Source organism: Trachinotus anak, unplaced genomic scaffold (assembly GCF_046630095.1).
Source record: "Trachinotus anak isolate AG129_WGS33_773 ecotype Australia unplaced genomic scaffold, CSIRO_AGI_Tana_v1 ptg000009l, whole genome shotgun sequence".
NCBI lineage: Eukaryota > Metazoa > Chordata > Actinopteri > Carangiformes > Carangidae > Trachinotus > Trachinotus anak.
In genome coordinates this window covers 7134043-7149824 of record NW_027273860.1, presented here as the reverse complement: position 1 = coordinate 7149824, position 15782 = coordinate 7134043, and the positions used below count along the sequence as shown (strand labels likewise).

The 15782-nt window shown below is 37.7% G+C and overlaps 1 protein-coding gene across 2 annotated transcripts in view; it reads left to right on the top strand.

The window, feature by feature from the left end:
* Positions 1-6328, top strand: part of pou6f2 (POU class 6 homeobox 2) — a 71999-nt gene extending 65671 nt beyond the window's left edge. For both annotated transcript variants that reach the window (XM_071484903.1, XM_071484904.1), the window contains exons 10-11: positions 807-975; positions 5610-6328. In XM_071484903.1, coding sequence (XP_071341004.1) covers positions 807-975; positions 5610-6117 — 677 coding nt within the window. In that variant the 3' untranslated portion in view covers positions 6118-6328. The remainder of the gene's footprint in view (positions 1-806; positions 976-5609) is intronic.
* The last annotated feature ends 9454 nt before the right edge of the window (positions 6329-15782 follow it).

Sequence of the window (15782 nt, the reverse complement as noted above, 5' to 3'; positions counted from 1 at the left end):
TCACTTATGAGGCACAACGAGATGGCAGCCCCATAGATTTTTGCTTAAATACGCTTGGAGGATTCCTTTAATAATTCATTGATAATGACCAAGATGAATAATTCAGAGGCACAAACTTTGCTTTAGTAAGCAGGATGCCAGGGCACCTGACATTGATGTACAATGTGAAATCACTTTTTATTAGCAGGGAAATTCTTCAAAATGCTTCAGTGAAGTTTTTCAGATGTGCTCAAATGCAGAGATTCACAAACAGCATTTCTTTGTGTAAAGAGTGATTTCTCTTAGACTGGAGCTGGCTGTTGTTTGTGTGTGAGGCTCACTGCTGGTTTGAAGGCCTGAACTGTCTTCACGAAGGGTCAGATGGATGAAATAATGTCTTCATACATTCTTTAATGTTTATCTGGGAGAGCCAGCTTCAGAATATACGTGTATTCATACAGAAAACTTTAACACTACAGTGTCTATCTGCTCCAGATCTATCTGTCTATTGAATTAACAAGCTCTGTATCATGTGGTTTTGTCCATATGCTTTTGTATGTGCGACTGAAGATTTACACTGGCAAGTCAGAGCCATGACATGCCTGTATTCATACCTCAGATGACTTTATGCTTCAAAACATCTCTCAGATACATGTAGTTTACAGCACCAGGGCAAAGACAAACAATAAGTTCTAAAGGCCGGGACTCTTTCAAGTTGTTTAGAGACGATCATGATTGCATATGGCTGAGTGATTGCTTCTGCAAAATGAGGCAAGCAACGGAGGAGTAGAGGGCTGTTAAAATGAGATCTGCTTATTGTATTGTAGACCCGCAGACCGCCCCCAGCGAGGTGGACGGGGTCAACCTGGAGGAGATTCGTGAATTCGCCAAAGCTTTCAAGATCCGCCGGCTGTCCCTGGGCCTGACACAGACTCAGGTGGGCCAGGCACTCAGCGCTGCCGAGGGGCCGGCGTACAGTCAGTCTGCCATCTGCAGGTAAGGACGAACAAAGGAGGGAAGAATCTAACAATAAATGGCTCATTGTTTCTAATCAGATTGTCCTGATTGTGTCCGATGGAAGCAGATGAAGTTGTGCGCCCTCAGTGAGTTGTCTGGTGCTCATAACGTCCATCTATTTTTCATTCCATGTTTTAACAGACATTATTAAGATATTAAAATACATAATTGACTATCACCACCCTGACAAACGAAAGCTCTCATGTCTGTACTTAGCCTTCCTCCTCTCCCTTCCTTCTCACCCGCTGACATGACAGCCTCGTGTTACTTATGCAAAATACATACACAAGTATTACACGGAGCACTTAAAGCATTTAATAATTACTAAGGCCCGTTGCCTTTCACTCCGCCTGAACATGAGAGAGCTTGACGGCGATGATCTGTTAATAAGATTGCCATGTTTTACTGCTGCCACGAGGACAGTTTAGTCATAAATGGTGCATTATATATTCATGAGACAATCAGACAATCAGTGTTTCATCCCCACTGTTGTTCCACTTGACTAACATTTTGCATGAAGATGCCAAATGAGCCGCATTTGCCTTTCAAGGCAGAATAATTGGGCTACATCATGTCCGAATATTCATTTTTTAAGAGAACTAAATGGTGTAAACATTTATACTCAATGTAAAAAAATAGTTTTTGTGTAAAATTAACCAGAGAGTTAATAAATGCAAGTTAATGTTACATGTCTTTTCTAAAAATCAACTTAAAGGAGACATTTCAACAACTTTTCTTTGCCAAAAACACAGATCTGAACACAATTGTATTCTGTTTTGCATCAAGTATTCCCCTCTGTTTTCAGTAACATTCCTGTATTAATTTTAATGTCCTTCTGCAGTGCGTGTGCTTTGCTGATGACCAGTACTCTTTATGTGACACAGCGCTGCCACGCACTTTTAAAAATTTCATTACATCAACATCAAACGGCCGATAAAATGTGAAACAGTGCAGGGGCTAGGGTTCTTATGAGGCCCAGGCTTCTCTGACTAATGTTTAAAGTCTTAAAATCACACATGAAATATTTACAGCCAGACATAATTCAAATATTTATAATATACATTAAAAGCCATTAGCCTCAAAAATAAACACTCGGTGGGCTGTTATTCATGCCGTTAATACAATTTTTTTGTTTGTATGACATTGGACATGACATCCTGATGTTTTAAGTAGAGGGGCAAACTTCACATGCTTTAGTTTAGTTAACATCAACACAGACATGAAGTTTGAGGAGAAACGGGATGTCACAGTAGCTCAGGGGCTCCGGCTCTGAACCCAGACAGTGAACAGACACTGACAGATGCTTCCATCTTGTCTCCTTTCATTGCTCAGTATGTTTCCAGGCTCTTTATTAGTTTATCTAAACAGGCACAGGCTTTACATAGAGACATCATCAAACCGATGATGTGCCAGTCTGTCCTCTTTTGGCTCGAATTTGGCCTCGAATTTGAATACAAAAATATTCAGAGGGAAATGATATGATTAAAATTAAAGGATGATCATTCCATTTATCATTATTTAATTACATTATTTGAGATGGAAAAAATAAATAACTCACCTTAATTAGAGAGTCACACTGTTCAGAATTCACCATTCACCATAATAAACTTTTAGATAGTTTTCCTTATTAGTTTAATTTTAAAAAGACACAGTTGATCCGGCATCGATAAACATGGCCAGAATTTTACATAAATAATCAACAGGAATACACAACCAGCTTATAAAAACATGAAGGCGGCCATATTCATCAGTAGCCTCAAGTAGGGCTCAACAATAAAACAACTTAATCAAATGACTCATTAGAAATCTCTTACAGATTCAATTTAACCTAATTAATAGATACTTTATTCATGCCCTTGGGGAAATTCAATACTTTCATTCTAAAATGAAAATATTTTTCTACAAAATCTCTTTCCTAGTAGATGCAAGAAGACAAATTTTATAACACAAAGAAGATACAATGAGCAAAAATAATATTAATAATATAACATATTATAATATATAACAGATAACAGTCTGGCTCATTGATTCTCAGTGTTGTCCACAATGATCTAATACATCCAGAGATAGTAAGGGGATACATACCACAATTTTATATTTATGCCAAAATATCTAACAGATGAACTTGTATGTTTTCTTGCGGTATGTATCATTATATTACTCTCTCACTTTTTTCAATGCACATTTCACTCAATAGTCAAAAAAGTATCATACCCAGCATAGGTTTAAAAAAATGTAATGCAATGCTGATATTCAAATGAAAACACCACGAGTTAAGGTGAATCTGATCATTTCTCTAGATGTACTGTAGATTTTAGGTCACATCATCCGGTCCTGGGATCTGCAGTATATAGCTATTATATAGCTCTCTGAATTGCTTCAAACTCTGGTTCATGAGAGTAAACCCTGAGGCAAACTGTAACTCATGTCTAAACATACAGCACGTGTAAGCGGAGCTCCTAAGGTTCTTTTAAGAAAGCCAGAGAGGCTGCAGGTGCATTCAGGGCCATTTCTTCCTCGTGCTGATGCACTAGAGGAGGGAGTGCATACCCCAGCTGAGCAGCTCTCAACTCATTTTAGTATCTGCGGTTCCTGTTGATCCATGAAATGTCCTGTCTCTGGTGGCTCTTCATATTTACTAATGTATTCCCTGCAGTATGAAGCTCTCCTCTTTCCACTGTTTAGGAGGAGGAGGATGGGGTTATAAATAATAACGCCTGTCGACAAGCAGGAATGCACCAACGAGGTGTAGAAACAGAGGAAGTTCATGCATGCATGGGCATCTCGCCCTCACTGTTGTTGTCGGCAGCAGCTCACCTCACCATTAAAAATGTCTCGTGTGCATTGTTTGTTCCACAGAGAGCGGAGCTTTCTTCTGGCTCTCTGCTGTCTTTCCATCACTTCAGGACGTATTTTACTAAAAGCATCCACACACGTCACACTCCTGTTTGTCCCGTAAACACATTCAGTCACTCATCACTCATCCTCAAATCAAATTTCCATCTATTGATAGACAAATGATGATTTTAGAGAATCTTTCCTCAATAAACTAGAAACATACTGAGCAGGTAGTTTAATAATTGACTAATTTGTGTTTCACATGACTTGAATGGGTATTTTTCTTAACAGTGCACCATTATACACTCTCTAGGTTGTGGTGTTTATTATGTAAATCATTAAAAACAAACATTTAGTATAAGCGAATCTGGCAAGACCTTAAACTTCAGCAGACATACACAACATACAAATAATATATAATTACATTCAGCCTTACTGCTTAAGCAATACTACAGAGATCAAAATGCCTTTGCAAAACACACAAGAGAACGAAATACATATAAATAAGTCAAGTCAGTCACACAATCACACACAGACACACTAATTATTATGTATTATCAAAGAATATCAGCAACTAAAGCTTTAAATGTTGTGGGAGTTCAGTCCAGCAGTGAAGCCCTGGTCTCTGATTGCATGTTTGAATATTAGGTAGTTTCAGACAAATCCTCCACCATGTAACACAACTGGATTAGTCCTGATAAGCTCCTTTCATAAAACAGTTACTGTAATTAAACGTCTAGACAGTTTAACTGCTACACTACACTTTGACTTTTGTGGATTGTCAACTCCATGTTTTCTGTCGCTGTGTCAACTATCAAGGAAAGACAAAAAAACAAAACAAAAACAAATGTTAAACTAAAATCTATCCGATCAGATCAGTTTTATCATTTCAACTGCAAAGGTTTGTGGGTCAAATCCTGTAAATAATCAGAATCTTTCCCTCAACATAAACTTTACAGGTGTGAGAAGGAATCCTTTCAAAAGCTAACATCATCTTCATCATATCTAATTCACACGCCATATACACTACCTGTTCATATCACAGGCAAAAGCACCTGGCAGAGTCACTGGGCTGCAGAAAAAGCTCCATTCTCCATTCTTACTCAGACTTGATAAAATGCCAAGTCTTTGTGAAGTCAGAATTATGTGTCACGCAGCCGTGAAGTTGCAGAAACCTTCAGGATTAAAGTGTGTAAATGTATTCTTATTAAATATAAAATGAGAGGTTGTTAGAGGATGAAAGAAAGTTTGAAAAATGTATTAAATGTACATTTTGATTAATAATTCAAGCTCTTTTTGTAAATAAATGATGGTGCCATATTTAACTGCATGCATTAGTGGATATTTTTTTTTGGTTTTTATCACCTGAGGCAAAGAAATGGGATATTTGACAGTAATTCCTGTTTTGTTTTTCTGATGATTTGATTTTGAAGTAAAGTATTGAAAACATTTAGTTAGATGTTTGCTATGTTTTTGGTTCAACTGGACCTGACTTTAGCCATTGGCAATATCTCCTTGCTCCACTATTGCCAATTTGGGACAGAGAACCACAGCCTCCTCCAGAAAATTAACACATCACTGGCAACCATCACCTCCAGCTGCTGCAGCTGAGGTGTTTCCAGGTACAGAACACAGAGGAGTTTGGCTTGGACGTGTACCTGGATGCTAGTCTCAGTCCCTGTGGCATTCTGGTTGAGGAGACTAAAAGGCAGGCAGCTTATCCCTTGTTCTGGCAGGGCACCTAAGTAAGATTCTTTTTTCTCAATTCTCCCCAGACACACCATCCTGAGAAGCCACTTTTTCCTACCACAGGAAGCCCAAGAGAACACTATAGGTAGCAGTCTGACAGGCAAACTGAACCCTGGCCTTTTATATCCTGCCAGGTTTGAGAAGTTGGACATCACCCCTAAAAGCGCCCAGAAGATTAAGCCCGTTCTGGAGCGCTGGATGGCCGAGGCTGAAGCCCGCCACCGATCCGGCATGCAGAACCTGACTGAGTTTATCGGCAGCGAGCCTTCGAAAAAACGCAAGCGGAGGACCTCTTTCACCCCGCAGGCGCTCGAGATCCTCAACAGCCACTTTGAGAAGAACACACACCCCTCTGGACAGGAAATGACGGAAATAGCCGAGAAACTGAACTATGACAGGGAGGTGGTGCGTGTCTGGTTCTGCAACAAGAGGCAAGCCTTGAAAAACACAATAAAGCGTTTGAAACAGCCTGAACTTGGCGCGGCTGCACCAATGGACCCTCTCACTGATTCTCTAGAGGAGCTCCAGAAATAAACGAGCTCACCGACAAAAAAAAAGTGGAGCGGAAGAGTGGCAGCCATTTAAAAACAACAAAGGTGGATGGACTCATCTTGAAATGAGAACTGAAAAATGTTCCCAGTCACCTGGATGGACAGTCATGAGTTTGCAAACAAAAACTATGTGTTGTCAGTGTGATTACCACAGTTATGTAAATGACCTTGGCGAAACCAAAAACAAGAAAAAAGAGATTAATATCTGAGAATTATGTAAAAACATATGGTGTGCTGTTTCAGAGTTTTAGATTCTGGCCTTACAGACCAGACTATCGCCCAAATTTTGGTTCCCACGAGGAGGGATTTAGTAAAGAGATCATACCAAATCAAAACACTATTTACCAAAGTCTGTTGCATCTGAGTACTAAGAATAATTTTGTAATGTAAATGTGCTCTAAATTTTTACATTTGTACTGGCAAATCTAAGCTATATGTGTGAGGTTGAGTATACATTTTATCTTTGTCTCGCTTACTTTTTTCTTCATTGTTTGTATGTAAATATTTAAAACAAAAAAAAAGAAAAATGCTGTCTTCAGATTGAAATCACACTGATAAAGTTCTCTTTTGGACAAAAAAAAAATTACCTTTGCTGTTAAACAATTGCATAATAATGTTGTTTGCCTCCGATTTGTGTTTCATCTGCAAATATTTTCAGTCACAGTGTAACTTTGTACAACTTTTACAGGTATTTATTAATAATCTCATGAGATTGTTTCAGAGGACGGAGGGAGAGTAAATTAAGGACTGTCACGTGATGATGAAGATGATGACGAGGAGGGGTTTCAGTGTCTGTCGAGTCTACTGCAGCTTTGTTTTGAGCTACTGTGTTATTCTGTTGCCAAAGCCTGATAGCCAAAGAACACATACACATTCAGCTCAAGGACTGGGGAAGATTTTACCTTTTTATTTGTTTGTTCACATGGCTTTCTGCCCCCTTTTTCTAAAGTGTTTTACTCTGTGGGTCAAGTTTAACAAAAAAAACAAACAAAAAAAAACACTGTCATGTCAAACACTGCAACAGTGTCTGCTGTCATTTCTTATCACGGCAATATAGAAAACTGGTTGGATTTTTGTTTTTTTTTGTTTTGTTTTTTTAAGCAAATTTGCCTATGCATGCTTTAACTCAAACCACGTGAAGAGGGATTATTTACAGACTTGGCTAAGATTTCATCAGACAGCCCAAAAATAAAAGAAATACCTGAATTTTGCAAACTTCACTGAACGTTACACATATTTTTACACAATAAATGCTTTACTTATGCCCTAGAATTAAGTAAACTTGTGGTTGAAGCCTGTCTGTTGCCACTGACCAAACGACAGAGCTCATTCCAGTTCAGCTGTTTTTATAACCTGAATATTTCAACTCAAATATGCTTTTCTGCAAAGATAATTGTAGTTTTTTTATATTCTGCATTCCTCTCAGCCAGATGAAGGTTTACAATCAGCGTATTTAATGGTTTTAATGTTTTTTTTTCCTCACCTCTTAATTGACTTCTGCCACAGTGAAGTGTTTAAAAATGTTAATCCAACAGATTCTCTTGAAGATCTCATGTATGTGAGGTTATTTTTTATAATATAATTAGCATGGGTTGAAAATAATTTTCAGTCCACCGATATGTTTGTTAATTGACTCTCCATGACTCTACAACACTTTTAATTTTATACAGTATTACCTTGTCAGAAATGTCAGTATTCCAGGCAAAAAAAAAAAAAACTCCCAGACGGTCACTATTAATATTTGGCTCTTACAAAAACCCATAGGGAAAGGAAATAAATAAAATAGAGGTGAACGTTGAGAATAAGTGTCACATTTCAGAACAAGTGAACTTAATTTGAAGTGAGGTGAAATTTGATGCAATTTATTCAGAATCATGTGTCGGCTTGATGTCTGTCCTTCCATGTCACTTTGGTTATCTCAGTCTTTCAGTCCCCTGTGCACTGCTGTGTTCATCTTCACTGCCTGGAAAACACACACACACACATATACACACTGAAAATGTAAGAAAACACATGAAAAAGATTCACTTATGTTTTTACTGCAATTACACCAACAGATTTTGTGCATTTTTATTTTGCTTCCAAGAAAAAAAAAAATTTACTTAACTCCAGGCAAATCTTGGGCCAAGAATTACTACATGTGTGCACCACCTGTAAGATAAATATATGAGAAAGCAGCAGTGGATCAGTTGTGAGGCTTAACAATAAAGCTGTAACCAAAACCAAAAAATAAAAGAAGACACAGATAGGAGTTATGCCTTCGTTCAACTTTTCAATGCTGGACCAAAGCTCTATAGTTATGCACATTGTACAGAGAAATAGATTCACGATGTTGACAATCTTTAAAAATCTGAGATAAAAGAATTGAAGAGAAGAAATGTACAGTAGTTCATCCAAGGTTTACCTCAGTACTGTTCTTGTGAGAATCATACAAATGCCATACAAGCAGCAGCAGGTCAGAAAAGACAAATGATTATTCTGCACTGTCGTCGATGTTCACCTTCAACATGGAGGGGGAGGCTTGTGTTTTATTTATTATTATGTGACACATGATTGTTTTACTTTTGTGGAGTGGTTTCCTGAGCCACATGTGACTCTCTGGTCATCTGTTTTCTTATTGTATTGCATTATTTTTCATTCGTTGTGACACCCACCTCTGTTTTCACAGACCTGTAGACCCATGTAGAGGAAACGGAGATTGCAGTAATGTTGCTCTTAACCCAATTAGGATGATTTGTTAATCACCTTTAAATACTTTTGTGAGATTTTACTAACACAGACAACCTGGTTTGACGTTTTGTTAATAGTGGAAGAACTCGAAACCAAAGCTGAAGAGCCTGCAGAGGTTGGTTTTCATTTTTTTATAGACTGAAAACTGTACTTAATCTATAGAGCAATATCTGTTTGGTCAGTTAAGCAGCACTTTGTGTATTTCTTAAAAAAAAAAAAAAAAAAAGCTTCAAGTCTGTCACATTGATTTGTACCATAATTAGTAATAAACAATTGTTTGACATGAATTTTGTTTCATCCTTTCAGTCTATTTGGTCAAAGCTGAGTTAAGGCAGGAATCTGACTTTTTGGCATTTGTTTAACCATTAGAAAAACATATAACATAAATGAATCATTTCTGTGAGACAGCAATGAAAAATTGTCAGAGACCTGGACAAATATACTGCTGGGTGAGGCTGAAGAGCTACATCAAGTGATCGCTAGATAAATGTTAGTTGATTTAATCAATCAAATGACTGATTTAAATCTGAATCCAGTCATAATGAAAAAAAACTGAACTGCTAACGCTAACTATCTTAATAAAGTAGCAGTAACTGCAGTGTTAACTTTTGTGTTTGGTGGAGTTTATGTGATTTGGCTTGAATAAAATATCTCTAAATCCCATATTAAAATGCATTTAATTTAACTGCAGATTAGCGTGTTATTGTTATCATTTATTATTTGCTGAGTTGCCGATTAATTCAATTTATTATTCAACATTACTAAATGAGGTGGTTTCTAAATCCAGGGTGAAAAAAACCCACTAAATTTCATGCTAACAGTAACTGGCTTAGCAGAGTAGCAGCTAGCTTCAGGTTTTGACTCTAATGAAAATCATACAATTTGGTGTGGTTCAGCCACCTTTAAATCACATATTTAAACATAGTTTATTGAAGATAAAATAATTTCTTATTTATTATGGTAATTCCTAAATGAGTACCTTACCTAAATCAGTTCCTATCAGTTATATGCCAAAGAGCTTGAAAAAACTTCTTTCTAAACCGGGATAGATATGTGGATGTATCCAGTTTGATTTATAACCATAAAAAATGTAGTTTATATTTTGTGTTCCATAAAAAAAAAAGCGTGATATAAGATAAAGTCTGATGTCGAGGTCAAGAGTTTCGGTAACATACAAGTATTCTAAAAAACATTGCTGACTTCTCTTTTCATCTTTTCAAGCTACACACATTCACCCAGTTATTGAGAACATCAAATAAAATCACTTGTGTAAACTTGTGCTGACTTTCTCTCTCTGCAAGGTCGCATCCGAGTGCATGTTAAATCATCCTGTACAAACCTTCATATTTAAGGTGGTATGCAGTGGTTTGACATTTGACCTCTTGTTGGAGGATAGATGAGTGAATTTAACTGACTATTTGACGTGTTTAATGAGAGAGGAGTCAACAAAAAAGAGTCCTGCATACAATATTTAGCAATTTATTTAGATTTCCTTGGGGTCAGTAGAGAAGAATACATGTCAGGTTTGCTTCTCATCAAAGCTTCATATGTTTGCCTCACCAAATAACAACAAGACAAGTGTAAAGAAGAAGAAATATATAAATAAACGCGGAGAAAGCCTTTTGAAACTAAACTCAAAAGTTTGATACAGCTTCCCTGTCCATGATGCCTTTGAAAAACAGGCAGGCAGCTGAAAAGAAAGTAGTAAATAAATAAATAATAATAATAAAAAGCACAGACAACATAAATTATTAACATTAGACTGAAAACTGATGTTCAAGATGCTTTTTCGTCTTCCTTTCAGCTCTCTCTCCCCCCTTCATTTCAAAACACTAGATGTATTTTTGAGTGGTGATGGGTAAGGTGTATGCAGCTCCAGCAAGTTATTTGTTATTCTTTTGTTTTCCATGTGTGCCATTTTCATTGTCTTTGCCATTAACGATGTAATTGTGCAGATGCAGCTCCTGACCCATATCTGTGTTCTCAAACTGTTTGTATTCTGCTGCTGATAAAAGTTTGCTTTCTAATCTCCCTCTGCTGCGGCACAGCGGAGCCCTTGAATGCAGAGTAACAGCTCAGTTAAAAGGAATCCTAACACAGATATTATGGAGTAAATGTCAGAGTTTGAGCTTTTTATCAATCATTCTTGGATGTGAATCTGGTAAGAATGAGTCACACTGAAAAGTTTTGTTCCTATTCGTGCTCATTTCCAGGTTTTATGGTATCTTTGATCTAACAAATCCAAAGTTTCATATGCTCCTAAAAAATCTTCTTCCTAAAGCCTCTTGATACTTTTACCTGATTAAATTTGAGGAAATCTACCCACATTAGTTCTTCAGTCAAACAACAAGGAAAGAAGCTACTTCACTGTATCTTAAACACCTGAAATGTTCTTATTAGTCGATTAAAAGAATTTCCACCAGCAACTCAAACTGACAAATGTTAAACTATTCAAATCTACAGTATGTGACCTACACTTAAATATAACTGCAAATAGCTGCTCACTAATCACATTTTACAAAGTTTGTCTGTGCAACAAAGGCCCAGGCTTCATCCTGATGCTCTCAGTTTAGCTAATGAAAATTCAAAAGCAAAAAAAACATAAAAGCAAAAGGAACAGAAGTGGAAAGGTCCATCTTTCAGTTTAGGTGCTGTGTGTTTAAATCTCAAAAAACTTTCTTATATTCATACAGTAGGTATTCCTTAACTAAAGATTTAAAAAAAAAAAAAAAGATTTATTTTATAGCTGAAACAAGTCATCAATTAATTAGTTCAGCAGTTGACAGAAAAATAATGACTATATTGAAAACTGATGAATCTGTTAAGTATAAATGGTGAAAATGTCTTCAGTTTGAAAATGTACTGCTTCTCTTTGCATCATGCAACAGTGAACCGCCCTGATCCCAGGCTGAGATGACCCTGATCATTTTTTCAGACTGGTCAAAGATCCTCCAAAGCCACAGAAAACATTATACAACCTGTTTTTACATGTTGAGTAGCACTAATGTAATAATTAGCAAGCAGATTTCGATGTGTAAAACACGCTGAGTGCCCCTTTTAGGAGATTTAAAAAAAAAATTGAAGTATATAAGTGAAAGTGTTTCAGACAGTTTAAACAGTTTAAACAGACTCAAAGTGAAGACTCCAGTCTCAGCCAACTGTCTGACTTGTCGAAATAAAACATCCCTGTTCAACCTGCAGCCACCTGAAATTGTCCTGCGTGGGGAGAGGGAGGCCGGATAGAAATATTATGACATGTCTGCGCTCCAAATGGATTATGTTTCAATATCAGTCAGGACACAGAAACAGAGAGGTGGAGGGAGAGAGTTCATGTGTTGGATGCAGATGGTTTTAAATTGCTGCCTTTGTTTTCAATCAGGCATGAAGCATTCACTTTCCTTATCTTTCAGACAATGCGCGGTGGGCTGATGTTCTGGGTAAATGAACTGTCTGTATATCCCTCACCCTTCGCTCCTCCGCCTTCTTGTTTTCACTTCCTCCTCAAGGTTGAGATGTTGGTACACTGACTGTGAAGCCCGAGCTGCTCAGGCATCTCCCACTTTGCTGCTCTGCACACCCAGATGCCTCTGGGGGTGCAATTACCAATCCTCACATGCAATCGAGGTTGGTCATGCATATGATCCCTTTTGCTTTCACTGTTGTTTCTGGGGTTTTTTTTTTTTTTTTTGGTCTTTTTTTCAGCATTATTAGCAATGACGCACTGTGAGGCATTTGCAGGTAGAGGAGTTAATAGCCCAGGTTTTTACTGAGACACCTGTCTGACTTTAGCAGCTGATTGCATCGGCCTGTAGTCCATTTAACTTTCTGGCAGCCCAGTTTTTGGATGCATGTCTTTGGGCTGTGATGTCTCTGTTTTCTGGCTGCTTTAGCTCAGTGTTTCTGTGCAGGAATCTGTCTCAAAACAATTGCAGCCAAACAGGTGAGACTGTAAGACCGCCTCCCTCTGCCTCACACAAACACTATCCCTGCTTTTGATTTCTATAAAGTGTAAGTTAAAAGACAATGATCCGTAGCACTTCATTTAAATTTTCACATCCAGTACTTTAATAACAGCTTGTAGCCTTGTAAGACTGAATACATTTGTTTTGAGCTGAGTGTATATAAACTAAGAAATGTGAGGACACAATGAAAACAGATTATTGCTATATTAGTTTTTTTTATAGAATTTTACACAACATTTGCCACCTGAAATTCATCAGTTTGAAAAAATGTTTAGCATGAATAAATCCTTTTAAAATAACTCCTGACTTTCAACTAACTTATTTTGTGCCCTTTCATGCCCCTTTATGAAATGTTAAACATAAACTACAGCATTTTTTTGAGCCTCTGTATTCTCTGTTTAGGGACTGTATGAAAGTTATTAGTGGAGAATGTGGGGGATCAGAAAAACTAACTTCTACGTTTTTTATCTTACTTTATTTTATTTAACCTTTGTAAGAGACTTTTAAAATGATAAAATGATAAAATCAAAAAGATGGCATGTGTTTGCGCCATGAGTCGTAAAGATGCATTTTGCCATAACAATTTGATGATTCTGTCAAGGCTTCATTTTCTTCAACACAAAACAAATGCTAATTTGAGCAACATGCTTCTTTTTTTTACTAAGTGAAACATTAGGTTCAGTGCTCCTCCCCAGCCGATAATTTTTGTACAGTCCCTTAACATCATAAACTTCACAGGGCCATAACCAGGATTGTAGAGAGAGTGAAGCTATGAATCCATACCCTCCCCGAGGCAAGTCCCCACCCTTCTACCTCCCATAAAATTCTGACAAGACATCAAAAAATAATCTCCAAATTGTTTTAGTTTCCACATTTATTTTTTTTTTTCATTCAGTTAAGATTTTCTGCCAGTTGCATTTCTCAGTACGAACGCTAATGGCTGGATTCACACATTTTTCTGGTTAAATACAATTCATGTTAATTCTGACACGGGTCCCCTCTACAAGACAAGCACTTATTTAGGACACACATTCATACCCATAAAATGTATATTAATAATCTACTTTATTGGCACCTAATCCTAAACAAATTTGCAATTAATCGAGTTATTGCAAACCAGGTGGGACACTATGAATACAGAGGTCTTGGGGCTCTTGAGGGTTTGGGCCTCAGAGCTAGTTGTCTGTTTGCCGTCTTTGCCCAGTCTGTTTCTTTTTTTCTTTTTTTTTTTTGTTAGGGGAACGCTGAATCATTTATTCAGCCTAAAACTAGACAACTTTAAACATATCAAGTCTGGATTCTGGTCACTGGGATCCTGAGTAATGCTTATTGTCAAATCATAGGCTCAGTCTAAAGTAAGGAAGTCAAGATGTTTCTTACATCTTTGATATGCTGTTTAACCATTTATGTACTGTTGGATAGTTAAATTATAACAATACATTTAATTCCATAAGCTCATCATCTGTTTTCTTTGTCAAATATTTCCCTCTGAGTCATGAAGCATGAAATGGAAACACCTAAGTTAAATACAAGTATCCTCCTTCAAATTTGTACTGTACTTGAGTAAATGTACTTAGATACATTGCACCACTGCAGCGCCAGTAGTCAACCAATTTAAATACAGTTTACAATAGAAAAAGAGACCTTGCATGCACCATATTTTCAAATGATCCTTTCCTAAATATTTTGTCTTGCATGCTGTGGTATTTTGTGGGACATCTGTGGAGAGGATTTAGAAAGTCATTCAGTCTTTCTTCATTTGCATGATTAAAGCAGCTACCATCATTGTCTTTATATTATCACTGTACCAAATAACAATGTGGGGTTGAATCTGCAAAAACAAAAAAACAAACAAAAACAAAACTTTAGAGTTAAGGTTGGTGGTGGGGGGTTATGGGGTACCAAGGGGCCCATTGTCACATAATCCATATAGCTACAGCCCTGCTAATAACTACATTTTGGAGCCGTAAAACATGCAAAAATGTAGAACTTTATTTAAAATATGACTGTGTCACACCACCTGAAATGCATGATTATGAGTTAAAAGCAGCAGATCCCCCCCCCCACCCCATCAGGTAGTTTGTAAGCAGTGCATGGAAATTCCTTTGGCAAAGTGATACTCTTTTGCGCACGGGTCATCACAGCTTTAAGAGCCAGAGGAAAATAACTGGCCCTGCCCTCCATCATCCTCTCATCCCGCTGACCTCTATGTACAGGATAGTATACTTACAGCACATACAGAGAGAGGGAGAGACAGAAGGGGGGAGAAGAGAGAATGATTGCATATCTGAAGGCATCAAGAGAGTAGATATGGATGGCAGAGGAGTGACATGGTCGGACACATCTTTGCTTTCTTATTAGTGAGGGTCTGTGCGGACACTTTGGGCCTTTTTTACGGGGCCATGATGAAACCCCTCTTCGTGCATCTGTGGAAAATGGCCAGGGGAAATCACAGATGAGAATCACTCAAAGACAGGGAGATGTCAACAGGCACATAATGATAGCTGATGGCCCCAGAACACTCTGCCCTTTTCCCTCTCAGCCTTACCTGCCCAAGTTGCGCTACACTAGAAAACATAATTAGAGGTAAAACAGAGAGACGGAAGCTTTATCTCTGTGTTTTCTGTAAGCAATGATCTTTGTTTTATACATCTGGGAGGCTTTTTTTTCCTTCCCAATCTCTCTTTCACTTCATGGAGAGAAGGAGGAGGAGGAGAGCTCCCTCTGTGAGATGCCAAGGTGCTCCCAGTCCATTGTGCTGCTGGCTGTCAGGTTAAATTAGGGAGTACAGGCTCCGTGAGTGTAAAAAAATCAATACTTGATGGAAGATTGCTCCCCGGAAAATCTGTTTTGATTCCAGGATTAATTCTTGACCAAAGGCTCCAGCAAAATGACATGCCATTAGCCTGAAAATGAACACATTCTGCAGTGGAAATTGGATGGAAATGTGTCAGGT